Source organism: Diadema antillarum, unplaced genomic scaffold (genome assembly GCF_040938485.1).
Source record: "Diadema antillarum isolate AM-2024a unplaced genomic scaffold, OU_Dant_1.0 seq00001034_RagTag, whole genome shotgun sequence".
Classification (NCBI taxonomy): domain Eukaryota; kingdom Metazoa; phylum Echinodermata; class Echinoidea; order Diadematoida; family Diadematidae; genus Diadema; species Diadema antillarum.
The window spans coordinates 62753-83940 of record NW_027271866.1 but is presented as its reverse complement, the minus strand read 5'-3'; the positions used below and the strand labels follow the sequence as shown (position 1 = coordinate 83940).

General features: G+C 39.9%; 1 protein-coding gene across 1 annotated transcript; it reads right to left on the bottom strand.

Moving 5' to 3' along the window:
* Positions 1–532: 532 nt before the first annotated feature.
* Positions 533–20956, bottom strand: LOC139742893 (nuclear pore complex protein Nup88-like). Its single transcript, XM_071653401.1, has 15 exons — positions 20714–20956; positions 17211–17380; positions 16574–16699; positions 15502–15774; positions 13486–13672; positions 12702–12861; positions 11995–12093; positions 11074–11167; positions 8729–8833; positions 7674–7823; positions 6511–6633; positions 4960–5106; positions 4300–4426; positions 3087–3202; positions 533–2419 (listed from the first exon to the last, which is right to left on the bottom strand). The coding sequence occupies exons 1-15, from the start codon at positions 20954–20956 to the stop codon at positions 2356–2358; spliced, it is 2184 nt and encodes a 727-aa protein (XP_071509502.1). The 3' UTR covers positions 533–2355.
* Positions 20957–21188: the final 232 nt, after the last annotated feature.

The window sequence follows — 21188 nt, the reverse complement described above, 5'->3', positions numbered from 1 at the left end:
TCTGACATGGATACATGAGAGGGACATTATAATATTATTCATCCAGGCACTTCCATTTTCTCAAAAGTAGGCGAAAAACAGGCAAATGAATATAGATAATACATCAACAAAATATGACACATTGATGCACGCTGCATTGTATATCGATCTTGGATCGGTGAACCTTCATTGCAATGAGGTCAGATACAGGAAAATACAATGTACCTGATGTCACAAGGTAATTTTGCAGGTCTCATCCTTTTATATTATTTTGTTTTAATCCAGGATATAGCGAGAAACCTGATATAACAAGGAAGTTTCAGTGGTACTATGCAGCTTGTTATAACCACGTTCCCCTGCATTAGCTGAACAAAATGGGAATTCCTGAAAATGACTAGATGTTACTGTGTTAGTTGCCATGGTAATGACAGAAATGCCAACCTTGTACACACCATTGCAGTATTCTGAGGGCTGAAAAAGCATACTTTTTTTTTTGATAGAAAAACAGTATTATTACCATTTCTGCCACAAATATGTGTATCAATACAACTAGAGAAAAACAGTTTTTTTTTCCATGAAGCAGTATTTTAGGCAAAAAAAAACAGTACTTAATGCTGCAAAAAGGAAACAGTTGGCATCTCTGTAATACTGTAAATCAAGATATTCTCGCGGCATGAAATTTTTGCGAATTGGAGCCGATGGACTTTCATGTGACTCTACATTTTCACCAAATGCCACTGGCATTCAATGCAAAGTGTAGACAAGAATTCTCGTGTGCAATTTCACGAATCTTGGGTCTCATGAAATTTGCAAAATTAACAGATTGAGGACGGGCTAATTTTGCTGTAACATGCATTTCCCATAGACACCTGTCTGAGTATACTCAGGACTCGTCCTTAACGGGTTAAAATGTACACAAACATTTCTGGTTTAACAGCAAGTCATTATTCCAGTACGTCATACACCAGGAGACTAAATGCGAGTCCAAGGAACAGAAGGCAATGGTGAGCTGAGGGTGGTAAATGTGGTGCTCTTTGACATGACGTTGCTTATGTTGCCTACCACTGAGGCAGCTTGCTACAACACCAGTCCATCTCTGTATATTCATATGGGTTGTCACCTTAAATTGGGTGTTCATGTATGACGTGTGTGAATCTTTGGCTCTACTGGCAGTTTTTGGCACAATTAATGCTCACATTCTTCTCAATAATCTCACATGATTTTCGGGAGTGGCAGAAGTTGCCGATACATATGTAATGAAGCAATGTATGCATTGGTACATCAAATATACTCTTATGACAAGGAGATGCCAAGAAGGATAAGAAGAGAACCTTCCAAGAATCAAACTATCACCACTGATTTTATCTTGTAGCATACCATTAATCCTTCAATACTTCTCTTGATGCAATAACTGTACTGTAAAAGTGGATATTTTCGCGTGACTAATTTTTTGTGCTCCGCCGGGCAAGAAGAGTTTTGCATGTTTTTAATTCCTTGGAATCAAGACATCAACTACTGGAACGTACGACAAGCAAAAATATCCATGTGTTTTTATTTTCACGCTAGTTTCTGGTTGCACGAAATGCGCGAAAATGTCAACACTGTGAAGACTTCCACTTTTACAGTATATGCTGTTATTTTCGCATACAGATATTTCTGCAAATTGGGAGGTCACAGAAATTTTCACAAGATTTTTGCAAGTGGACACCGAGGCTATCATAAATGCACTATTACCCTAGCACATTGAGACATTTTCGTGTGTTGTTAAAGTTGGGGTCCGACAGTAATTAATGGAATTAGCAAAAATTAAACCCATGCAAAAATAAGAGCTTATACAGTACAATACATGTGGTAACAAAGAGTCCAGTAATACCCACTTGCATGGGTAAAACAGATGTCCATCATGTCAAAGAGAACATAATAATAATGAACTAACCCTTTTTAACCTGAGATATGAAAGTAGGCGGAAACCACTGGTGTGTTTTGAGAATGTTCAGTGAAAGAAGTTACAAGAGAACTTACCGCTGAGAGATAACATCAATTTTTTTTTTTTGGTGACATCAATGACTGTTTGGCGGCTGTCCATCATAGCGCCCTCTCTAGTCTGATGTGTCTTCAAGATAAACCTAACATCCACATTCACTACTTTGGCATCACCAGTCACATTCATTCACTTGTTCCCCACTTGCCTTGGCCCTCCATTTACTACTGGGAAAAAAAAGAAAGTATGAGATGCATTGGAAGAATGTGACCTAAATTATACACATACAGCAGTCACTATCACTGTCAGCCTGCCACAGAAAATGTGAGATTCTCTCGCTAGTGTCCCATCAATGTCCAAGCAAAAATGCATCACAAGTCCCATCTGACTGGGAGTCAAGGCCCAACGACTGTCGCCAGATTCTGCACTTCTGCAATGAGAGATGAGATCTCTTCCGTTCTGTGGGGAAGACATCAAATGAAAAAGGCCAAAATAATATGTGTGACGGGTTAAAAAAAAAATCATACTTTGTGCAACTGACAAATTGTTCACTTGAGTTGAGGATCTGTTATAAATTCAACTACTGACATATAATATTCCATTTTCTTTTTTATTTCATTGGAATGTTTTCTAACATAAATTTGTTTCAATCATAACCAAGGCAAGTACACTGTAACTACAAGAAGACCACACGTGTCTTTGTGACCATTACACAATAACTTCTTGGAAAAACTAAGCAACACCTCTCAGTATGATATTCTATTATTTCTCTCAACACAAAATATCAACACAATAAACTGATTCAACCACCTAATTACACTGTACATGGTTAATGAGTATAATTCTTATTATTATCAAGGCATTTTTTCTTTCTTTGCATTGCATAATCACATGGTTAATCAATTTTGTAGGTGGCATTGTAGACAGGTGATTGCTAATGCAGGTGTGACTGTAGATACTTCAAACATAAGTGGCTGGAATTCACAAAGGCAACTGAAATTTTGTCCATGGACTAAATGAAAACCATGGATTCATTTGAGACCAAAATCTTTGCTAATTCAGGCCTGTGAATCTATTGAACCATTAAAAAAATCTTTCAGATTTATGAGAAAGATGCAAGACTTACTGTTCAGTGAGGATCTTTCTCAGATTCTTTTCTTGGTTCTGACTCAGTGCTGGTGTGTTGCTGATCTGCTTCTCTTTCTCCTTGTACTTATCCTGATATTTCTTCTTGGCTTTCACCTTACAAAGGTCACACACACATAGAATAGATAAGCAAAATCAGAAGTCCGAAATTGGTGGATGCCAACTTTTGGGATTAAAATACAATGAACATGGACAGTTTTGTGGTTTGAAAACTTTCACAAATTTCTTGCAACCAGAAGATGGTGCGCAAACAAAAGCACGCAAATATTTTTACATGCCACATGCTCCGGCAACCAATGTCCTGATTCTGCAGAATCTAAAACATGGGAAATTCATCTCACCTAGCCGAGCGTAAAAAAATTACTCGTGCCAATATATCCATTCTTACAGTACACATCCCCAGAAACTGAGAGCATGAGAAAATGTTTAATATTTTGATGATGATCCCATAACAGTCTAGAGCTGTCAAACAAATTAATCTGTGTTTCATTAAAGGCATAATTTACCATTTGCAGATGAAACAAAAATCCAGCATTAGTGCTTTAAAATAGTTCTAAAATGTGAGTCAGGGATAGAAACAACAACTGTAAAAATTTGAATCTGTATAATCGATGTTAAGTGTTGTTAAATACACAAAACGTAAACAATAGTTATAATAAGAATGTTTCCAGACTAAACCGTCTACAGTTACGGTTTATTGCGAAAAACACTGATATCTCCGTATATTTTAGGCTTTATTGCAAACATTTTACATGGTAGGATGTTTTGTGACACAACAGACCTAAACATATGCATCAAATGTGATATCTTGAACATTTTTGAAATCACTGCTCCCAAAGGTAAACTGTGCCTTTAAATCATGAAACACCCAAAGACAAACTCAATTCTACGACATACATATAAATATGTGAGTGTAGGAAGTGGGGGGGGGGGGGGGGGGGGGGAGAAGAAGGGTCTGCCATGGGACAGAAATACTGATGGCACAGTACAAAGGAATTTCCCGTTACATAAGTCTTCATGGTATGTAGTAATCTCTACTGATTAAACAACTGGTCTTCAGCATAATTTTATCAAATATTTCAGGACAAGGAACAACAGATGTCTTTTGTTTTGTTTTGTTTTTTACTATTTGCCAGTGTGTGCGTGTGTTTATGTAAATGAAGACAACACACAGGATTTGAGAAAGTGGTTACCTGGTCAAGAGCTTTCTTGAGATGGTCCATCTTGTCGGTCAGCGACTCCAGCTCTGTCCTCATATTTTGCTCAGCCTCGGACAAAATGGGCAGCTGGCTCTGCAAGGTGTGCAGGACCACTCCAACCCTGAAACAAACACACAGACAGACAGACAGACAGACAGACAGACATGTAAGTTAGCACCTGCCCAAGCTAGTGAAAGCTATCAGTGACAGAAATACAGCTGCTGCATGCATTACTTAAAATTTAATTCAAATTAATGATTCAACATGATTTATGAGCATTACTAATTCAATGCATATCAATGATAAAGAGATTTTACTTCAGAGAATGTTGTTCTATTTTGAATAAAATGTGTAAAATACAGCACAAATTGCAGCAGTGTTGCTGCCACTGCTCCTCCTATATCTACTGCTGCTACTATTACTACCACCACACCAACAGAAGAATCATAATGACAACATCAACAACAAACTTGATCCATCATCATCACCATCACCATCACCATCATCACCATCATCATCTTCATCATCCTCATCCTCATCATCCTCATCATCACTGTATCATAATCATAATTGTCATCATTATCATTACCATCACCACATCATCATTTTTAACCAGTGGATATTGTAATGGTATAGCAGCTCCAGAGTTCTGACCTGTTGATGAGCTCCTCCTGCTTTTCTTCAGCATCACCGTGCCTCTCGGCCAGCTTCTCCGCCTTCCTGCTGATCTCCGCCTTGAACTGCTGACACTCGGCGATGTCGGCCAGCTGCTGCTCTTTCTGCTGCTTCAGGATCTTCACCCTACATCAATGAGTGCGTAGGATAGAAGTTTAGTCCGAATGTGGACACACAAACTCTGTGGTTATCACTCAGAATCACCACACAAGATTTTAGAAAGTTTACCATTGACAGGTCTCTTACGGAATACAAATTCGTAACTCTATTTCAAATGCAACTAGAGTAGTGTATATGTTATTGTACAATGGCATTTTTTTCCCAGTATGTATTCATGCAAAGACAGCAGGTGACAATGAGAATAAGCCCATGAATTTCTTTGCACTTACACTGAACTGCCTCATCATTGTCAAAGTGGAGGCCTGCACCCACCCCTCACAACAATCAGTAAATATGACCAGGCCACGTTTTTACAATGTGTGCATGTTAGTGTTTATGTTTGCAAGTGGAGTGCAGGTGTGTGAAAACGTGTCCATTTCTATGCACAGCTTATAAGATCCCTGACTCGCCCTTCCCTGCAAATCGATCTCCAGTACACTACCACCTTGTCTAAACCAATCCCAAATATTGAAATTTACTCTTTATTGTGGATTTTTTTTTCAGAAGTTGTTTGGTCGTGATCTACTGAAAATTGTGAGGTGATGACATCATCAGCTCACTCATTCCCATATTCATATGAACTGTTTGAGTACTGTTTTGTAAAAAATATTTGGTACTCTCTTACATTTCATAACTTCCTTGTGTCTAATTCCATTTTGATTAAATTTTCAATGTCATACTTGTAAATTGCTTGTCTTGTTTTTTCTTTAAATTGAGCCATTTTTAGTCAAGATATTTACTCTTGTGTGCAGTGCAATCGAATTCTTTAATGGGGCACTATCCCTGCAAGAATTTGCTTTTCTGTAGGTTCCCCTGCAAATTATCTTAATTTTCCAACATGAAATTGATATCCTCTGCACCAATCTTAATCTATTCTATATCATGAAATATCACTGCCAGTCTGTGAATAATTTTAAAATATTTGTTACTATTCACTGATCTGTACATGTACAGTCAACCTTGATTAAGTCGACCTCGCAAAAGTCTAATAATCACCTAAGTCAAAGGTTTTTCCAAGTCCTCTTCTCTTTATATTCTATTGATTTTAATCCCTCATAAGTCAAATTATCTGTAAGTTGAAGCTATTTCTTCAGTCTAAATTGATTTGACTTAGGCAAGGTTGCCTTTACAACTGTAACTTGTGTGGAAACTTAATGAATGAATGAATGAATGTATGAATGAAGGAAGGAAGGAAGGAAGGAAGGAAGGAAGGAAGGAAGGAAGGAAGGAAGGAAGGAAGGAAGGAAGGACGGACGGACGGACGGAAGGAAGGAAGGAAGGAAGGAAGGAAGGAAGGAAGGAAGGAAGGAAGGAAGGAAGGAAGGAAGGAAGGAAGGAAGGAAGGAAGAATCGCCATAGAGATGGTCTCACCTCTTCTCCATCTCCTCCCTGACGGTGTCCTGGCGGTGGATGTACTCTTCCCTCAGGGTCTTGGTGGCTCTCAGCAGCAGCTGGAAACACTCCTCCAGACCCAGCTGGGTCTTGGAGCTGGTCCTGGGAGATGGGGAGGGGGGGGGGGGGGGGGGGGGAGGGACAGTGGCCATGATATATACCCAGCACTCATTGACAATAAAATCACTCTCTCATTTTTCCCTTGGGAACTGGTGTTTTGATATCAGGAAAGAGAGAGGCTGGTAAACTAAGGTAGCAATTCATTGGTGCTTAAAAGAAAAAGCACAATACTAGATTTTTTTATGGTAAAAACAAGCAATCAAACAAACAAACAAAAAACAAACAAATAAGCGTATCTTCCTGCCGTCATTTGATTCTTTGTTCAAATGTCAAATCTTAGGGAAAACTATTACTGCAAAAGTAACAATCATACTATTGGAGATGAGAGATTGAAACAGACACTGATAAACTGATATCAGCTCCCAAAAGGTGGTTCCTTACACCATCATGACGTAAAGCTTTCCACTCATGGAGTTCTGCACTGTCCTTGGAGTCCTGCCAACTACCAAATATTGAAGGTGGTATCTCTAATTATTTTCTTTTCCTCCCTTACTGTAATGACTTGACTTGTGAATCTTTCTGATGAGCAGAACGAATTAAAAGCTTACAACTGTGGCTACTTTGAAGTTGTTCACAAACTCTTCACATATAGCATCCATATCATTTTAAAACCTGCTTCACCTTTAGCCCATCAATTACCAGTTGGAATGGCATGGACATTTTCCCCGAGTTGAATGTGACAAATGGAGAATTTCACTGGGAAACTACCTGCATAACCTTCTACATTTTCTTCGAGTCAAATGCATTATTTAAAGTGCTGATTTTGCATACTGTTGACAGAGTAGAATCTGTATCAAAATCACACAATGACAGACCAATAGAGACATAAGATGAAGTGGATTTCATTTTCACTTTTATATCCTCTTGAATGTTACTTATTTTTGTCCATCCCATTCCGATTCCTAAAAATTAGTGAGGATTTCTTTTTTTGATCAGATCATCTGGAACTGATGGACAATACAATTAACATGATTCTATTCCACACCAGGATTGTGTTTGTTTTAAGTCCCTGTAACACTCACTTAAGTATAGGGTTTGAGTGGCTGCGTTGAAGAAGGCGCTTGATGTAATGATGGAATGGTTCCGACATTGTCTGCCTGAGGGGAGACATGGCTGGCTCATCACCCCGCCCCTCTGATATAAGTGCGGGTGGGGTCTTCACATCTACTGGCCTGGTGAACAACAACAAAAAACAAACAAAAAACAAAAACAAAGACCACTTTGTGAGGGTAGAGTCTTGGCATGAGTACACAGTTATCTGATGAATCATGTCCAAAGTTATGTCACGTCTTGTTCTATACGAATACACTAATGGGAAAGAAAACAACTCAGCACAAACACAAGCACTCCACTTGACTCTAGTACTATGCCAATATCCCTAGGTTAAATTTGGAAGAACTTCCTTACACAAGATAATGGAAAAGTATAGTGTTGACACTGCATTATCGCTAAATTTCCCTTCTCTTGACGGTCGTATGCTCCAGAAGTTTTGCACATGAACAGATATTATGGTACAACAGATGCTGTTTAACTGATTGTACAAGTATCTGTATAGTCCTGCCCTCATGATGCTTAGTGACACAATGAAAGTTACATCACAAAAGCTTGCTTAAAACTAGCAATATTATCCATACATGGAGTTAGTCTAACACGGATAGTAGTATTATCATATTTATGAGCTCTAAAAAAAAAAAAAATCAAGTTTGTAAACTATTTTAATCTTTAATTCCATGGCCTTAATACAGAAAATCCCAAAAGGGGAAAATAAAATCATTGCTGATGCAATTTTTTTTTTTTGTCTGACTGCGAAAGAGCGATGCCTTTCCAAAAACTTCATCAGAGCATTTACGATGCCATAACTGTATTTCTTCAAAGCATTTGAAGTTATTTGCAGTGGAGCAGTGAGGAAAGAACTAAAAAACATTTGTAGAGAATGTAATTCTCTGTCCAGGAAACAGCAAAGAGAAATATATGAAATATCCCCAGCAATAGCTCACATGCTATGAAAGAGACACACTTATATCTTGTTTCATGTAATATTACAAACATATGAAAACAGAGGAGCCAGAATACTCACGATAAGGGCGTGGTCATGCACTCTCTGGTCTGTGTCATGCAAAGGAGGATATTGCCTAGCAACTGATCCATGATGACAGCTAACCCAAGAGGAGGAGAGGTAGGGCTGAAATATGGAGAGAGGGGAAAATATGCTATCATATCGCATCTCACAGTGCATCAATCATTCTGATGCATCAATATCTTCAAGGGAAGAGAGGTGAATCTTTTATAGACCATCACTTTTGCGTCTACAAGCCTGTCTTGGCAACTGCAGATTTTGCAGCCATCTGTCTTCAGATATTACTCTACATTTTCCCCGTGGTCCTTACAGCAGTGTTTACTGGTTTGTTTGTTTGTTTATTTGTTTGTTTCCAGCACATGCATGTTATTCACCATTTCTACCAGAGTCATATTTTGATGCTGACTAACAAAAACATGTTTCCTTGATAAGAATATTTTCAAAAGGTTAGAGCAGATCACTATTTCAAATTCACTATTCAAATGAAGATTGAAGATAGTTTATTATGATATTCAGAGTGACACTGATATCATTTCATCAACTGTGCATGTAGAGGGATGATGTATTATCAAGTACATAATATGGTGTACGTTTCATTGATGTCATAGTATTCGGTGTGTGTAGAAAAGAATGGTAAAATCATGTAATTGCCGTGTGTCCTCCACACATTGACATAACTGCCTTGTGCTGGATACTATAATCCCACCATGTTCACTTGCCAAGGGCAACCGACCTGCATTGTTGAGCAAGTACAACGAATGACCACTTCATTGTTATATGTTTGGAGCACTTGCCAGAAATATCCATTAGGGCGAGTGGGAAATAGATTTTGCATAGGACATTGATTGAGTTTTCAACCCTTTGTGTGCTTTGAGTGCCACTGGGTACAGAAAGCTTCATCAGTCACCCTTGTACACACAGTCTGAAGTCCCTGGCACAGACAGTGTCACCAAGTTAGAACATAGTACAGTACTTGTATGGGCTCAAAATTCATCTGTCACCAATTCAAATTTGCTAGCCATATTTCGGAAGGCTCTACCAAGAAACTTGTCTGGCTGATGCGAGTTGCCTGGATAATGAGCTATTTGTTATAGTATACTGACTTTTATTCCTGATGTGCATCTCTGCATGGTAATGTGGGTATGCAGCATGCTGCTAATACTTGATGATGGAATTGTGTCCAAGCAGCAGTATTGAATCGCATGCTCAACAACCAGCAGGCAATTCACTCTCACGTGCAATAGATACCGCTGTGGCCAGATATATTGTAATCGATGTAATCAAACATGAAAAAAATCACGTAGCAACAACGAGTGGGTAAGCTCTGAGATTGTAGTACATCTGGTGAAGCTTTTTGGCTCATACTTCGTTACCCAAGTGAAATTATATTATTCAGCATTATAAAATGGGTTCAAGAATGTAGCCAATTGGAAGCGCTGAAATGAGTCACGTGTGCTTGTATTGATTTCTCACTAACATCCACGGCCGACGTCACAATGTTTGCACTAGCAGTGCGCACTCAATCAGTTGTTACAAGTGCGTCGCGCGCTACTATACGCGCTGTCAATCCTGTAAACAACTTCTAGTTCGGGCTGCCGGACGGCCTTTCGTGTGTGCATAACACTTTGGCATAACATGTGTGGCGTACGTATACTCTTATACGTACAGTACTTATATGTGCGGGATTTCCGAGTGCAACGTGCGTAAATGTTTGGGACAAACATCTTCGGACATCATGATCCACAAAGGTACGTGAAAAATGCTGTTAGTTTTCGACCCATTTTATAAAACAAATGATGCACAGGATTATTTCGTGGCGTTAGTGGAGATGCTCGTGCATGTTTCACAATTGTAAATACCCTAGAGTGCGCTACATCTCCACTAACGCACTCTATCCTGTGCATCATTTGTATACTATTGCACACATTCCATATGCATTTATATATATCGTCACTGGGGTGACAAGACCTTGTATCTGCAATTTTGGTGAAAATGACTTTTTTGGATTAATGGTCAAATAATAAGTTAAGTGATGTCCTGTCCAAATCTCAACTGTCTTACTCCAAAAATGAACCCACCACGGCATGTCAAAGGAAAGGCTATCCTGTTCGCCACAGTGCTTTGGCAACCATGTTTTTTGGCTCTCCTGAACATTTGACACTTTGTAGATACGAGGTCTTAGGGCATAAATCACCAGTTCTACAGCCATATGAGAACTATGCTTTCACTTTAACCCTAAAAGGGATGGGGGGGGGGGGGGGGAGGGTGAATAACCCCCCCCCCCCCCACTCGACATTTTCCACGACCATTCTGGTTAGGGTTAAGCATAGATAGATCCCACTCACCAGGTGTCAGAAGGCATGGTACAGATCATGTGTCTGACCACACACGGCTGGTCCTGACCAACCTCTTGAAGGCTGTCCTCCTCCTCAGCACCCTCTGGAGGATGGTAGAGATGAAGAAAGAGGAGTGAAGTGGATGATTGAGACACCAGCCCATCACAAATGGTTTATTGCCACTTGGTGTAATATCAGATGGTCTACTTCCCAGTTCGTCTAACACCACTATGGCTAAACTCATTTGGTCTACTATCAATTTCGTCTAATGCCCGTTTGGTCTAATCCTCACTTGGTCTAATGCCCAGTTTGGCTAATCATCGTTTTGTCTAATGACCAGATGGTCTAACTGCAATTTTGTGTCCTTGGATTTTTCCCCATTTTGTCTAATAAACTGTGGGTATTGGACGAAATGGGCATAGGCCATGTGGAAGTAGACCAACTGGTAATGAGGCTAAGTGGCAATTAGACTAAATGATCATTAGGCGAACTGGTTGTAGACGAAACGGGATTAGACTATGTGGGTTGAGACTACATGGCTATTAGACAAAGTGGGAGCAGACCAAGTGATAGATCACCTCACAGATTATTAACAAGAAGTGCATGGGATAAACAAATAATTACTTAGTGTGCAGCTTCCTACAGGACACGGCATGTGACGCGGTCTGAACTTAACCTCCTAATAGCTTCGGTGAGTAGGTTATCCTTACAAACAATTTGAGTTGCATTGGATAAATGTATCGATACAATCTACACATTTTGAAAGGAACAAAACAACATATGGTATCGCTAACCAGAGAAATCTACGAGATAACATCACTGAAACCAATGCATATTAGTAAAAACAGCAGTCAATCAAAGAGATGTTTACAAAAAGTTTATAGAGTTTACAAAGTGTTTGCAAATGGGAGCATAATGTTTCAAATTTACCATCTTGACAGAACTCTTCCAGTTTTCCCAGCCATGGTAGCAGCAGACCGTGCACCCCTCCACTGTGTGAGCAGAAGTACCTCTTACCACATGATATGTCTGCACCAAACAAAGAGATAAGAACAGTATATGAGTCCCTCATAAAATTCACATCCAAAACAGTTTGTTTTTATTCTTGACTTGATATATTTACCACTGCACACTCCTGTTTACAATCTGCAGAGCTGCAATCTGGTTTAAAGGAATTATGCAATGAAAATGCATCTTTACTTGTATTAATTCATAATATATGCTGATCATCACTTCATCCCTGCAATGTCTTTTGTTAACCACAGCAGCAACATGGAAACACGCAAGTTATGGTCAGTCTACCGAAAGGTGCATTCCAATGTCTTTTGTTCATCATATCAATTCTTTAGCAATGATTGACAGATGATGTCACTGGCAGAACCCTGGTTTGGGAGGTTTCTTTTAGGGTGTACCCAAGTAATCTGAACACTAACAGTAAAAAAAAAATATTATAAAATAAGTGACACATATTCAGATATCCATTTGGCCGCAAACACATGTAAGTGATAAGGAATACAACAGACAAACAATGTTTTGCTGGCTCTGCTAAAATCAGAGCTGTCACTGACAGCATACAAACCGAGAGGATTCACAAGTATGCAAATCAAGAGAACGTTATTGGAAGACAGTGTGCCTACCTGCATGGAGCATGATGGGATAGGATATGTCACCATCGTAGTCATCCACTGAGACTGGACATCTGGTCAGTTCTACTGTCTCGTAGACAAAGAGAGAGAATGAGGACGTGGACAAGGCCAGGGAACTGATGCTGGATAGATCACTGGAGTGTATGCTGGACTGGAAAAACGAATACAACAGTGCATTCCATTGTTTAACACAGAAAAAACAACAACAAATTAAAGCAAAGCACAAAATGAAACTTCCAACTAATCCTTGCTCTATTTCTCCAACACAAAACTGTTGCCCAAGAATGAGGAATGCCACACATTAAATATCTGACTTATTCTAGATGAACTTCTGTAGAAACATTTTACTACAAAAGTATGTGATTACCCACGTTCTGTTGGAGCCACATAAAATCTAAATGGTTAAATGTTGCAAACACTGAAACCATACGAAACTCTCTTGCTTTATTGTATGCCTATAGGTTATAGGGTCTCTTGTATCTACATGATAACCATCTATTCTAGTTAACAAATAGTGTAAGCATCCTGTACTGATGATCAGCTGCAATATCACATGTTAATAAAAAAAATCAAAATGTGATAACAATTTAGTCAATTTGACACAAGAAATTTGAGCATTCAACACACTTGATTGAAATGAAACAGAAGCACTATTTGGCTTTTGTAGATTTTTATTTCTACTAATATCTACTTATCATCTTTGTTTTTCCGACTAAATCATATGGGTGAATACATTATGTAAAACATCAAGTTTTCATCAAAGAAATACACATACTGCATCATCTCTGTCCTCTGTTTCCCCAGCGACCACAATGCAGTGATGGAGCAGACCGGAGGATGTGGCAACGACCAGGACCGGTGGACTGGAAGCCAGACAGCACAGGCTGCACGCATCCATGCCATAGTTATCTTCTGCAGGAGGGTGCATGGTGAGGGGTCCCTGCAGCTTGGTGTGGGAGTACCTGGGAGTTTCAGTTATCATTACAATCATCAACAATGAGTTTCACCATGGTATGGCAAGCAAAATCAAATAAAAACGAAATTAAGTTATGTAAAGTTTTAGTTTATTCCACAGTGACTCCGGCTGCCAAGAGATTCAAATAGGTTACTTTAATCTGAATGAGAGGGGAGATGCAACCAAGCATTTGGATATCATTATCCTAAGATTTTCTGGGGTAAAATGATATGAATGGTTCACAGTACAGTGCTCCAGAGTAGCACCGTTGGTGTGAAAAAAAATAATTTCTTCAACAATTTCCGAATTTATGCCGAGGTGGGGAAAATATTTCTCTGTAGGTCTCCAGCTCACGATGTATAAGCACAAACTGGCATTTATCCTACATGTATGTAATGAGATTGTCTGATCACAAAATAGGAGATAGAATATTTTCCAACAAGAGTTGAGGGCTCTATAGATCTTAAAACATCAAAAACATCAAAAACAAGTGTGATGAATAATAAATCTGTGATTTTAGGTATGATAAATTAAAAGCTATCATACAGCAAAGGATAGAATGACTTGGCAGATGCACACATACATTTAGTGAGGGTGAGGAGTTTCATGAAATTTTGAACTAGAAATGTCGCTACGGCGACTGATGCCTCCGCCATAATGCATGATTCTCCCAATAGGTGTATAGTACAATGTCTTCACAATGTGTGATGACAGTTTCACATAACTGGCAAAATATTGAAATAACAGGTTTATCAGAAATATCTTGAATGTTCACTTTCCACGAACTGGGTTTGCTATAATTGTCTATTAAAGAGTGCAGGTACATATATTTGGGGAATTGAAAATTTTTACTTAACTTCTGACCGACCTTATTATAAGTTTATGCATTGAGTATAATTTTCAAGGTATGAAGAAAGAGTGTAATTACAGTACAAAATATATCTTTTTTTTTTCATTTAAACCTAACCTTTGACCCTGAACCTTTGACCTTTGACCTTCTGGCTGGAAATTTCCAAGAGAATCTCCATTAAGTAATACATGTACATATATTAAATTTTAAAACTAATAATGCAATCACTGCATATACTAGTATATGAGGGAAATAGTAACATTTTGAGGAGTTGACCTTGACCTTTGACCCCCTGACTATTGACCCATGACCCCTAAATTCCCTAGATAATCCCTGCCAGTCAGTACAAGCATATGTACCAAGTTCCATGAAGATACATTGAACCATTTGTGAGAAAAGTGATATTGCAACATTTTCACCTAACCTTTGACCTTTTGACCTTTGACCTTATGACATGAAACTCTCTCTGGAGAATCTTTATGCAGTAGTACATGTCTACACTAAGTTTCAAGAAAATAACTGCGGGCATTGCATAGATATGGGGGAAATAGCAACATTTTTAGCATTTGACCTTGACCTTTTGACCTTTGACCTCTTGTCAATGTCACTAATATCTACTCAACTAATTGTCCCATCATACATCATCCTTGGAACAAGTTTGGTGAAATTTGCTCCATACAGTCTTGAGTTATCGCGTAAACGGATAAATTTCATGATTTGACCTTGACCTTTGACCTTTGACCTTCAGCCGATTTCACCTAAAATCTAATCAAATCATTGCCCCATCATACTTCATACTTGGACCAAGTTTGGTAAAATTCCAGTAAATATTACTCAAGTTATCGCGTAAACGAAAGCGGACGGACGTACGTACGGACGTACGGACGGACGGACGGACAACCCGAAAACATAATGCCTCCGGCACCACTACGTGGCGGAGGCATAAAAATGCTTGACCCTGTGCAATATCTGATTTTCACTCCTACCTGACATCAGTAAGGCTTGTATTCAGCACATAGATGTCACCATTTCCCCGGAGGACGAAGACCGGATGGATGAGACTGTCCTCCTGGTCTCCGCCCCTGCCCCGCCCGGCAGTCTGAGGGGCCTCCGAGGGAGGGCCAAAGTCAAAGGCAATGGCGATCTCTCCCAGGGCTGCATCAAAGGTGGAGTGGGAGGTCGAGAGGGCGTAGCTGGTGGCATGGGAGCCCAGACGATGGGTCTGGACTGGCTTCAGCGGAGACCTTGTATCATACAACCTGCAATGAATAGGACAACATACATGTGTGTGGTACGTGTAACTGTGTCTACTTGCTTGTATAGATTTATTGGCTTATACATAACACAAATGGGAATGGGGAAGACATAAATCTTTACACAAGTGTTCTTATAGAACTTTTAGTGGCTAAAAGCCATGTAATGTATTAAAGACAGTGAAGGTGATGAGGCATGATAATATGACACATATTAAATGTAAGCATGTGCAAGAAGACTTAATTATAATTATTCCCAAATATTGAACACATGTTATCAATTTTCAAGAAAGAGCCAAGCTATGGCTCCATGTTGCCCACATACATTCATTGAATCCTTTCATTTTTCCCATATGGTATCTTACTGACACAGTGCATTTATGAAATGTCATTTCCATTCCAAATTTAAAGCAACGTTTTTCATTGCATAAAGCAACACATTTTCCAAAGATTCAAGAAACACAATCTTCACAGTGAGCATATTTATCTACATATAACTCATCATGAAAAAGACTATGAATTAATGCTCTGGACAGAATTCCCTTTGAAATGCAACTTGATATCTTTCTGCAAGAAATTAATGGATACTATACATTGCTCACTGTAAAAGCAAACTGAACCCCTTCCCAGCTTTTCATTGCCCCTTGTAATTTCCTCTTGAGCTGACTACCAACAGTGCATAGAAAAAACAAACAACAACAACAAATTAAGGGCTTTTCTATGAGGCAGTCACTGCGAAGGATACAGGTAATCATCTTCCTCAGAGTGACATGTAACAAGCACTAACCCTGAACCAAGGACTCACCTGAAGAAGTTGTCTGAGGTGAGAAAAGCCAGATGCATGCCGGTGCTGCTCCCAGGGTACCAAGCAGCCTTCAGCAAGGTCACAGTGGAGTTGGAAATGAAGAATCTCTCAGCTATTCCTGTGACCCTATTCACATGATAAATACAAATGACCATCATTGTCACTGGACCAAAATCGTGAACATGTTGCATTATGTGCCCATGTTGAATATTTAATAAATAATTACAAAGCTATGTGCTGTCTGTCATGCAGGTGTCACAATGACATACATAAAATTTAGACTTCCTTTACGTATCATGATAAACCTTTATCACTGCATCTAGCAACTTCTTGGAGTGTCAACCTCTACTCACTGAAAGACATTTATGTGATGCACAATCTCAGACATACTGGTTATGAAAGAATGTACTATGGAAATCAAAGTACAGAGTATGGATGATGTGAACCATAATTAATACATTACCACACACCCCATGACACTCACACAAACAAGCATACAACATCAGCCACAAGCATTTCGAGAGTTGGAGGTTAAAGGGTTATGGCATGACCCTATCATTGCCATTCATTCTTTCTTTCCTTTTTCTGTCATTACTGCACACTGGAAACCTCTGCAATAATTGTGAGGAATTCTGACCTGCAGTTAATCTTGACCTTGCCTCCCTCAAACAGGCCGTGTTTACCATGCCTCCTGGGTAGCTCCAAGACACTGGCTCCTCGCTTCCCGGAAAGCAGCACATGCTGACCTGTTGGACTCAGGGCGAGGTGTTCGACTTCAAAAATTGGAGCACTGATGCACAGCAGTTCCTGGTGGAGAGGATGATATATAATTTGCACAACCACAGTCTAACTTTATAGGGTTCTAGATTTACAGTGTATGTATGTCTTAGCAAAGATACAAAAATAAGACTGACAAACAAGTAAGATTACTTTCTGGAGTCTCATAATGCTCATCTTATTGTTTCCATACAGTGCACTCTGGTTTTAACGAAGTAAAAATTCAGGCCGCAACATTATCCACCCTTATGTATTTTTATTGTTTATTTGTTTCAATATAATGAAATTTCAATGTATCGAAAGAAAACTGCCAGTTCATGCTTGTTGTTGGTGCTTTAAAGGCGCTTCATTCAGTTCAGTATTGAATATTTGTAAACGTCAATTTATTAACTCGATCGGAGCTGCACTTTTAAAGGTCACGCTGCACATAATCTTCGTTTTCAGTAAGTTGTGAATTATGTATGTCAATATTGACAACATTGACATGAAGTCTAATTAATGAAGATTGTCTCTAATGAGTTTGAGGTGACAAAAATGATGTCAAGTATCAACACTCAATGCAATCGACATGTTCGCTTTGTGTTTGCTTTGTTGTTGTGCACCATCCTGGTGATGATATGATGTACGGTCGGGTGCCCCAACACATCGACACCCTATCTTTTTTTTCTATCAATAGAAACGTGAATAATCTCACAATTTGCCTGAAATTTTACTCACATGTGGAGAAAATACTCTGGATTCACAAGCATGCACTGAAAATGCGATCTGACGTACCGGTACGTGCTCTACTCTAGATGGCGGCTTTAAATGTGTGGGGTGTTATTTTTTCCGCACTCAGTAAGTTGCCCTGTAACGGTTGCATTGAAACAGACCACCCCCATCCGCATCCTAGCTCTCAACCCTCTATTGAGTATTGACAATACATATAAAGCACACATTAATTCGATTTTGCTAAATTTAGGTACTTTAGAGCTAATACTTAGATCTCTTCTACTTGTTTTCCCCTCATTTCACTTGGTAGCATAGCCCAGTGAAGAATTACTAGGTTTCACAAGCGATCTACACAAGAACTTGGATGAAGGGCGTCAAACGGATGTCCTAATCATGGATTTCTCAAAAGCTTTTGACAAGAATGGACATGAGCGGCTTTTACGTAAACTGGACTACTACGGTATCAGGGGAAAAAATCTGAGATGGATTCAAAGCTTTCTCAGTGGAAGAAGTCAGAGGGTCATTTTTGGATGGTATTAAATCTTCTCCAATAGCGGTAGGATCTGGAGTGCCTCAAGGGTCGGTTCTTGGGCCTTGCCTCTTTCTGCTTAACATTAATGACTTGCCTGATGGTCTAGCGTCAAAGGTTAGCCTTTTTGCCGATGATGCAATTTCCTACATGACCATTGACAATCAACATCATACGCAAAATCTTCAAGAGGACCTAAACAAAATTGGTGACTGGGCGAAAAAATGGATGATGGTTTTGAACACAGATAAGTGTAAGGTTTTGACAATATCCAGGAAAAGAGGAAAGGTGCAACACGTATCATCTAAATAACGCCCCTCTTGAATCTGTTGAATCCGTGAAGTACTTGGGTGTAACCATCACTTCTGATTTGAAGTGGACCCAACACATCAACAATACTGTCAATAAAGCCAATAACGTCCTTGCATTTCTAAGATGCAATCTTCGCATAAAATCTTCTCATGTTAAAGCCACAGCTTACAAAACGTTGGTTCCACCAATTGCTGAGTATGCTTCCACAGTTTGGGACCCATCTTCCAAGAACCTAATCCACCAAGTGGAAATGGTCCAGAGAAGAGCTGCGCGATTCACTTTAAATCGCTACCATAACACCTCAAGTGTCACCAAAATGCTACAGAGAACTTGATTCGACCAGTCTGGAACAACGCAGAAAAAATGACAAGCTCATTATGATGTACAAAATACACAATAATCTACTCCTCTTTCAGCACAGGACTATATTATCAAACAGGCTATTCAGTTGACGAGAGCCTTGCAACCACGCTCCTATCAGGTACCATACTCGAGAACTGAATCGCATCGCCATCGCGCCATTCGCTCATTCCAAGAACTGTAAGGAACTGGCATTCCCTGTCGTCAGAAATTGTTTCAGCGCCATCTGTGACTGTGGGATCATTTCGAAACCGTCTAACGGTTGATCACAGTGGCTAGTTATTTTCATCAAATTTTCTATGTGCTTGTAAATATCTGTAAATAAATTGTATTATAATGTAAATAGCACACAGTCTACAAGAATCTTCAGTCTATTGAAGGAGGCAGACAGACCTAATCAGAAGAAGAATAATTAAACACCATTTATTGCATTGCACATCGCATGCGGCATAGCTTGCAGTGTTGCACATAGTCCCATGATATGTGTGTACATTTTCGTTCTGTAAATTTACGCACAATCACGAGACAAATGCCATCATCGTAGAGGGTGGTCGGTTTCTATGCACAGCGACTGGGATGTGTATAAATTACAAGTCACATACCAGGTAAATTTACACACAACACATCAGTTCGGGAAACCCACTCACAAGGGGGGCCCCTCCTTATAAGTAACCCGTCCCCCTTATAAGTAACCCCGTCCCCCTTATAAGTAACCCCCGGGGCACCCCTTATAAGGAGTCTCCACGCTTTTTTGCAATGCAACGCGAAAATGAAAGGACTGCGGCAATTCGCTTGATTATGTCCATAAAGCTTCACAAGTTTCCTAGTTACTCACGAAATTTGAGCAAAATCGGTTTGAGGCATCATATCTAAAATCATGGATTTAAATGCGATGTCAAACGACCCATGCGAATGCTGAAATGCGAGCGATTACTGGCGTGAGTGTCGCCAGGCGCGGCGGCGCGGCAATGCTGGAGTGCAGACGTGGCGACTGAGTACGAAAGTCTCCGTACTCAGTCGCCACGTCTGCACTCAAACATTACCGCGCCGCCGCGCCTGGCGACACTCACGCCAGTAATCGCTCGCACTTCAGCATTCGCATGGGTCGTTTGACATCGCATTTAAATCTATGATTTTAGATATGATGCCTCAAACCGATTTTGCTCAAATTTCGTGAGTAACTAGGAAACTTGTGAAGCTTTATGGACATAATCAAGCGAATTGCCGCAGTCCTTTCATTTTCGCGTTGCATTGCAAAAAAGCGTGGAGACTCCTTATAAGGGGTGCCCCGGGGGTTACTTATAAGGGGGACGGGGTTACTTATAAGGGGGACGGGTTACTTATAAGGAGGGGCCCCCCTTGTGAGTGGGTTTCCCGAACTGACATAGACACAGCAAGTCACAAAAGTACATACAAACGTCGATATCAACGGCTGGGACTAGTTTCATTACCTGTAACGTGTTCAACGTTTGGTCGTTCACAAGAATATCACGAAGACTTGCTGTCAAGAGGCTTGAGTTGTCTTTATCCCACACGAAAATCTGTCCTTCGTGCACGAACATGAGACCCTCTGGCTGCACTTTCGGATAATCTTTAATGCATGACTTCTGTTGTCTCAACTTCTGGAAAATTGCGTGAGAATTCAAATCGTAGCGCCACTCGTCGATGTCGCTTGTATCGCTGAACTCCGCCATTTTCACGTGGGTTTCCCCGGCGAGTCAGTCGGATCGCGATCGGAGTGGAGTACGAGTTCACGAGTGATACAAAATGTGTGGTACTAGTAATCGCTCTGTCGACTCGCATTGTGGTCGCGTCGCATTGCGCTGCACACTTCAATAAAATAAAAAAGGTACAAAAAGTAGCTCAGTAGCTCGCGCGACATCCCCCCCCCCCCCATGAAAGCATTTGAAATATTAGTGATGTTAA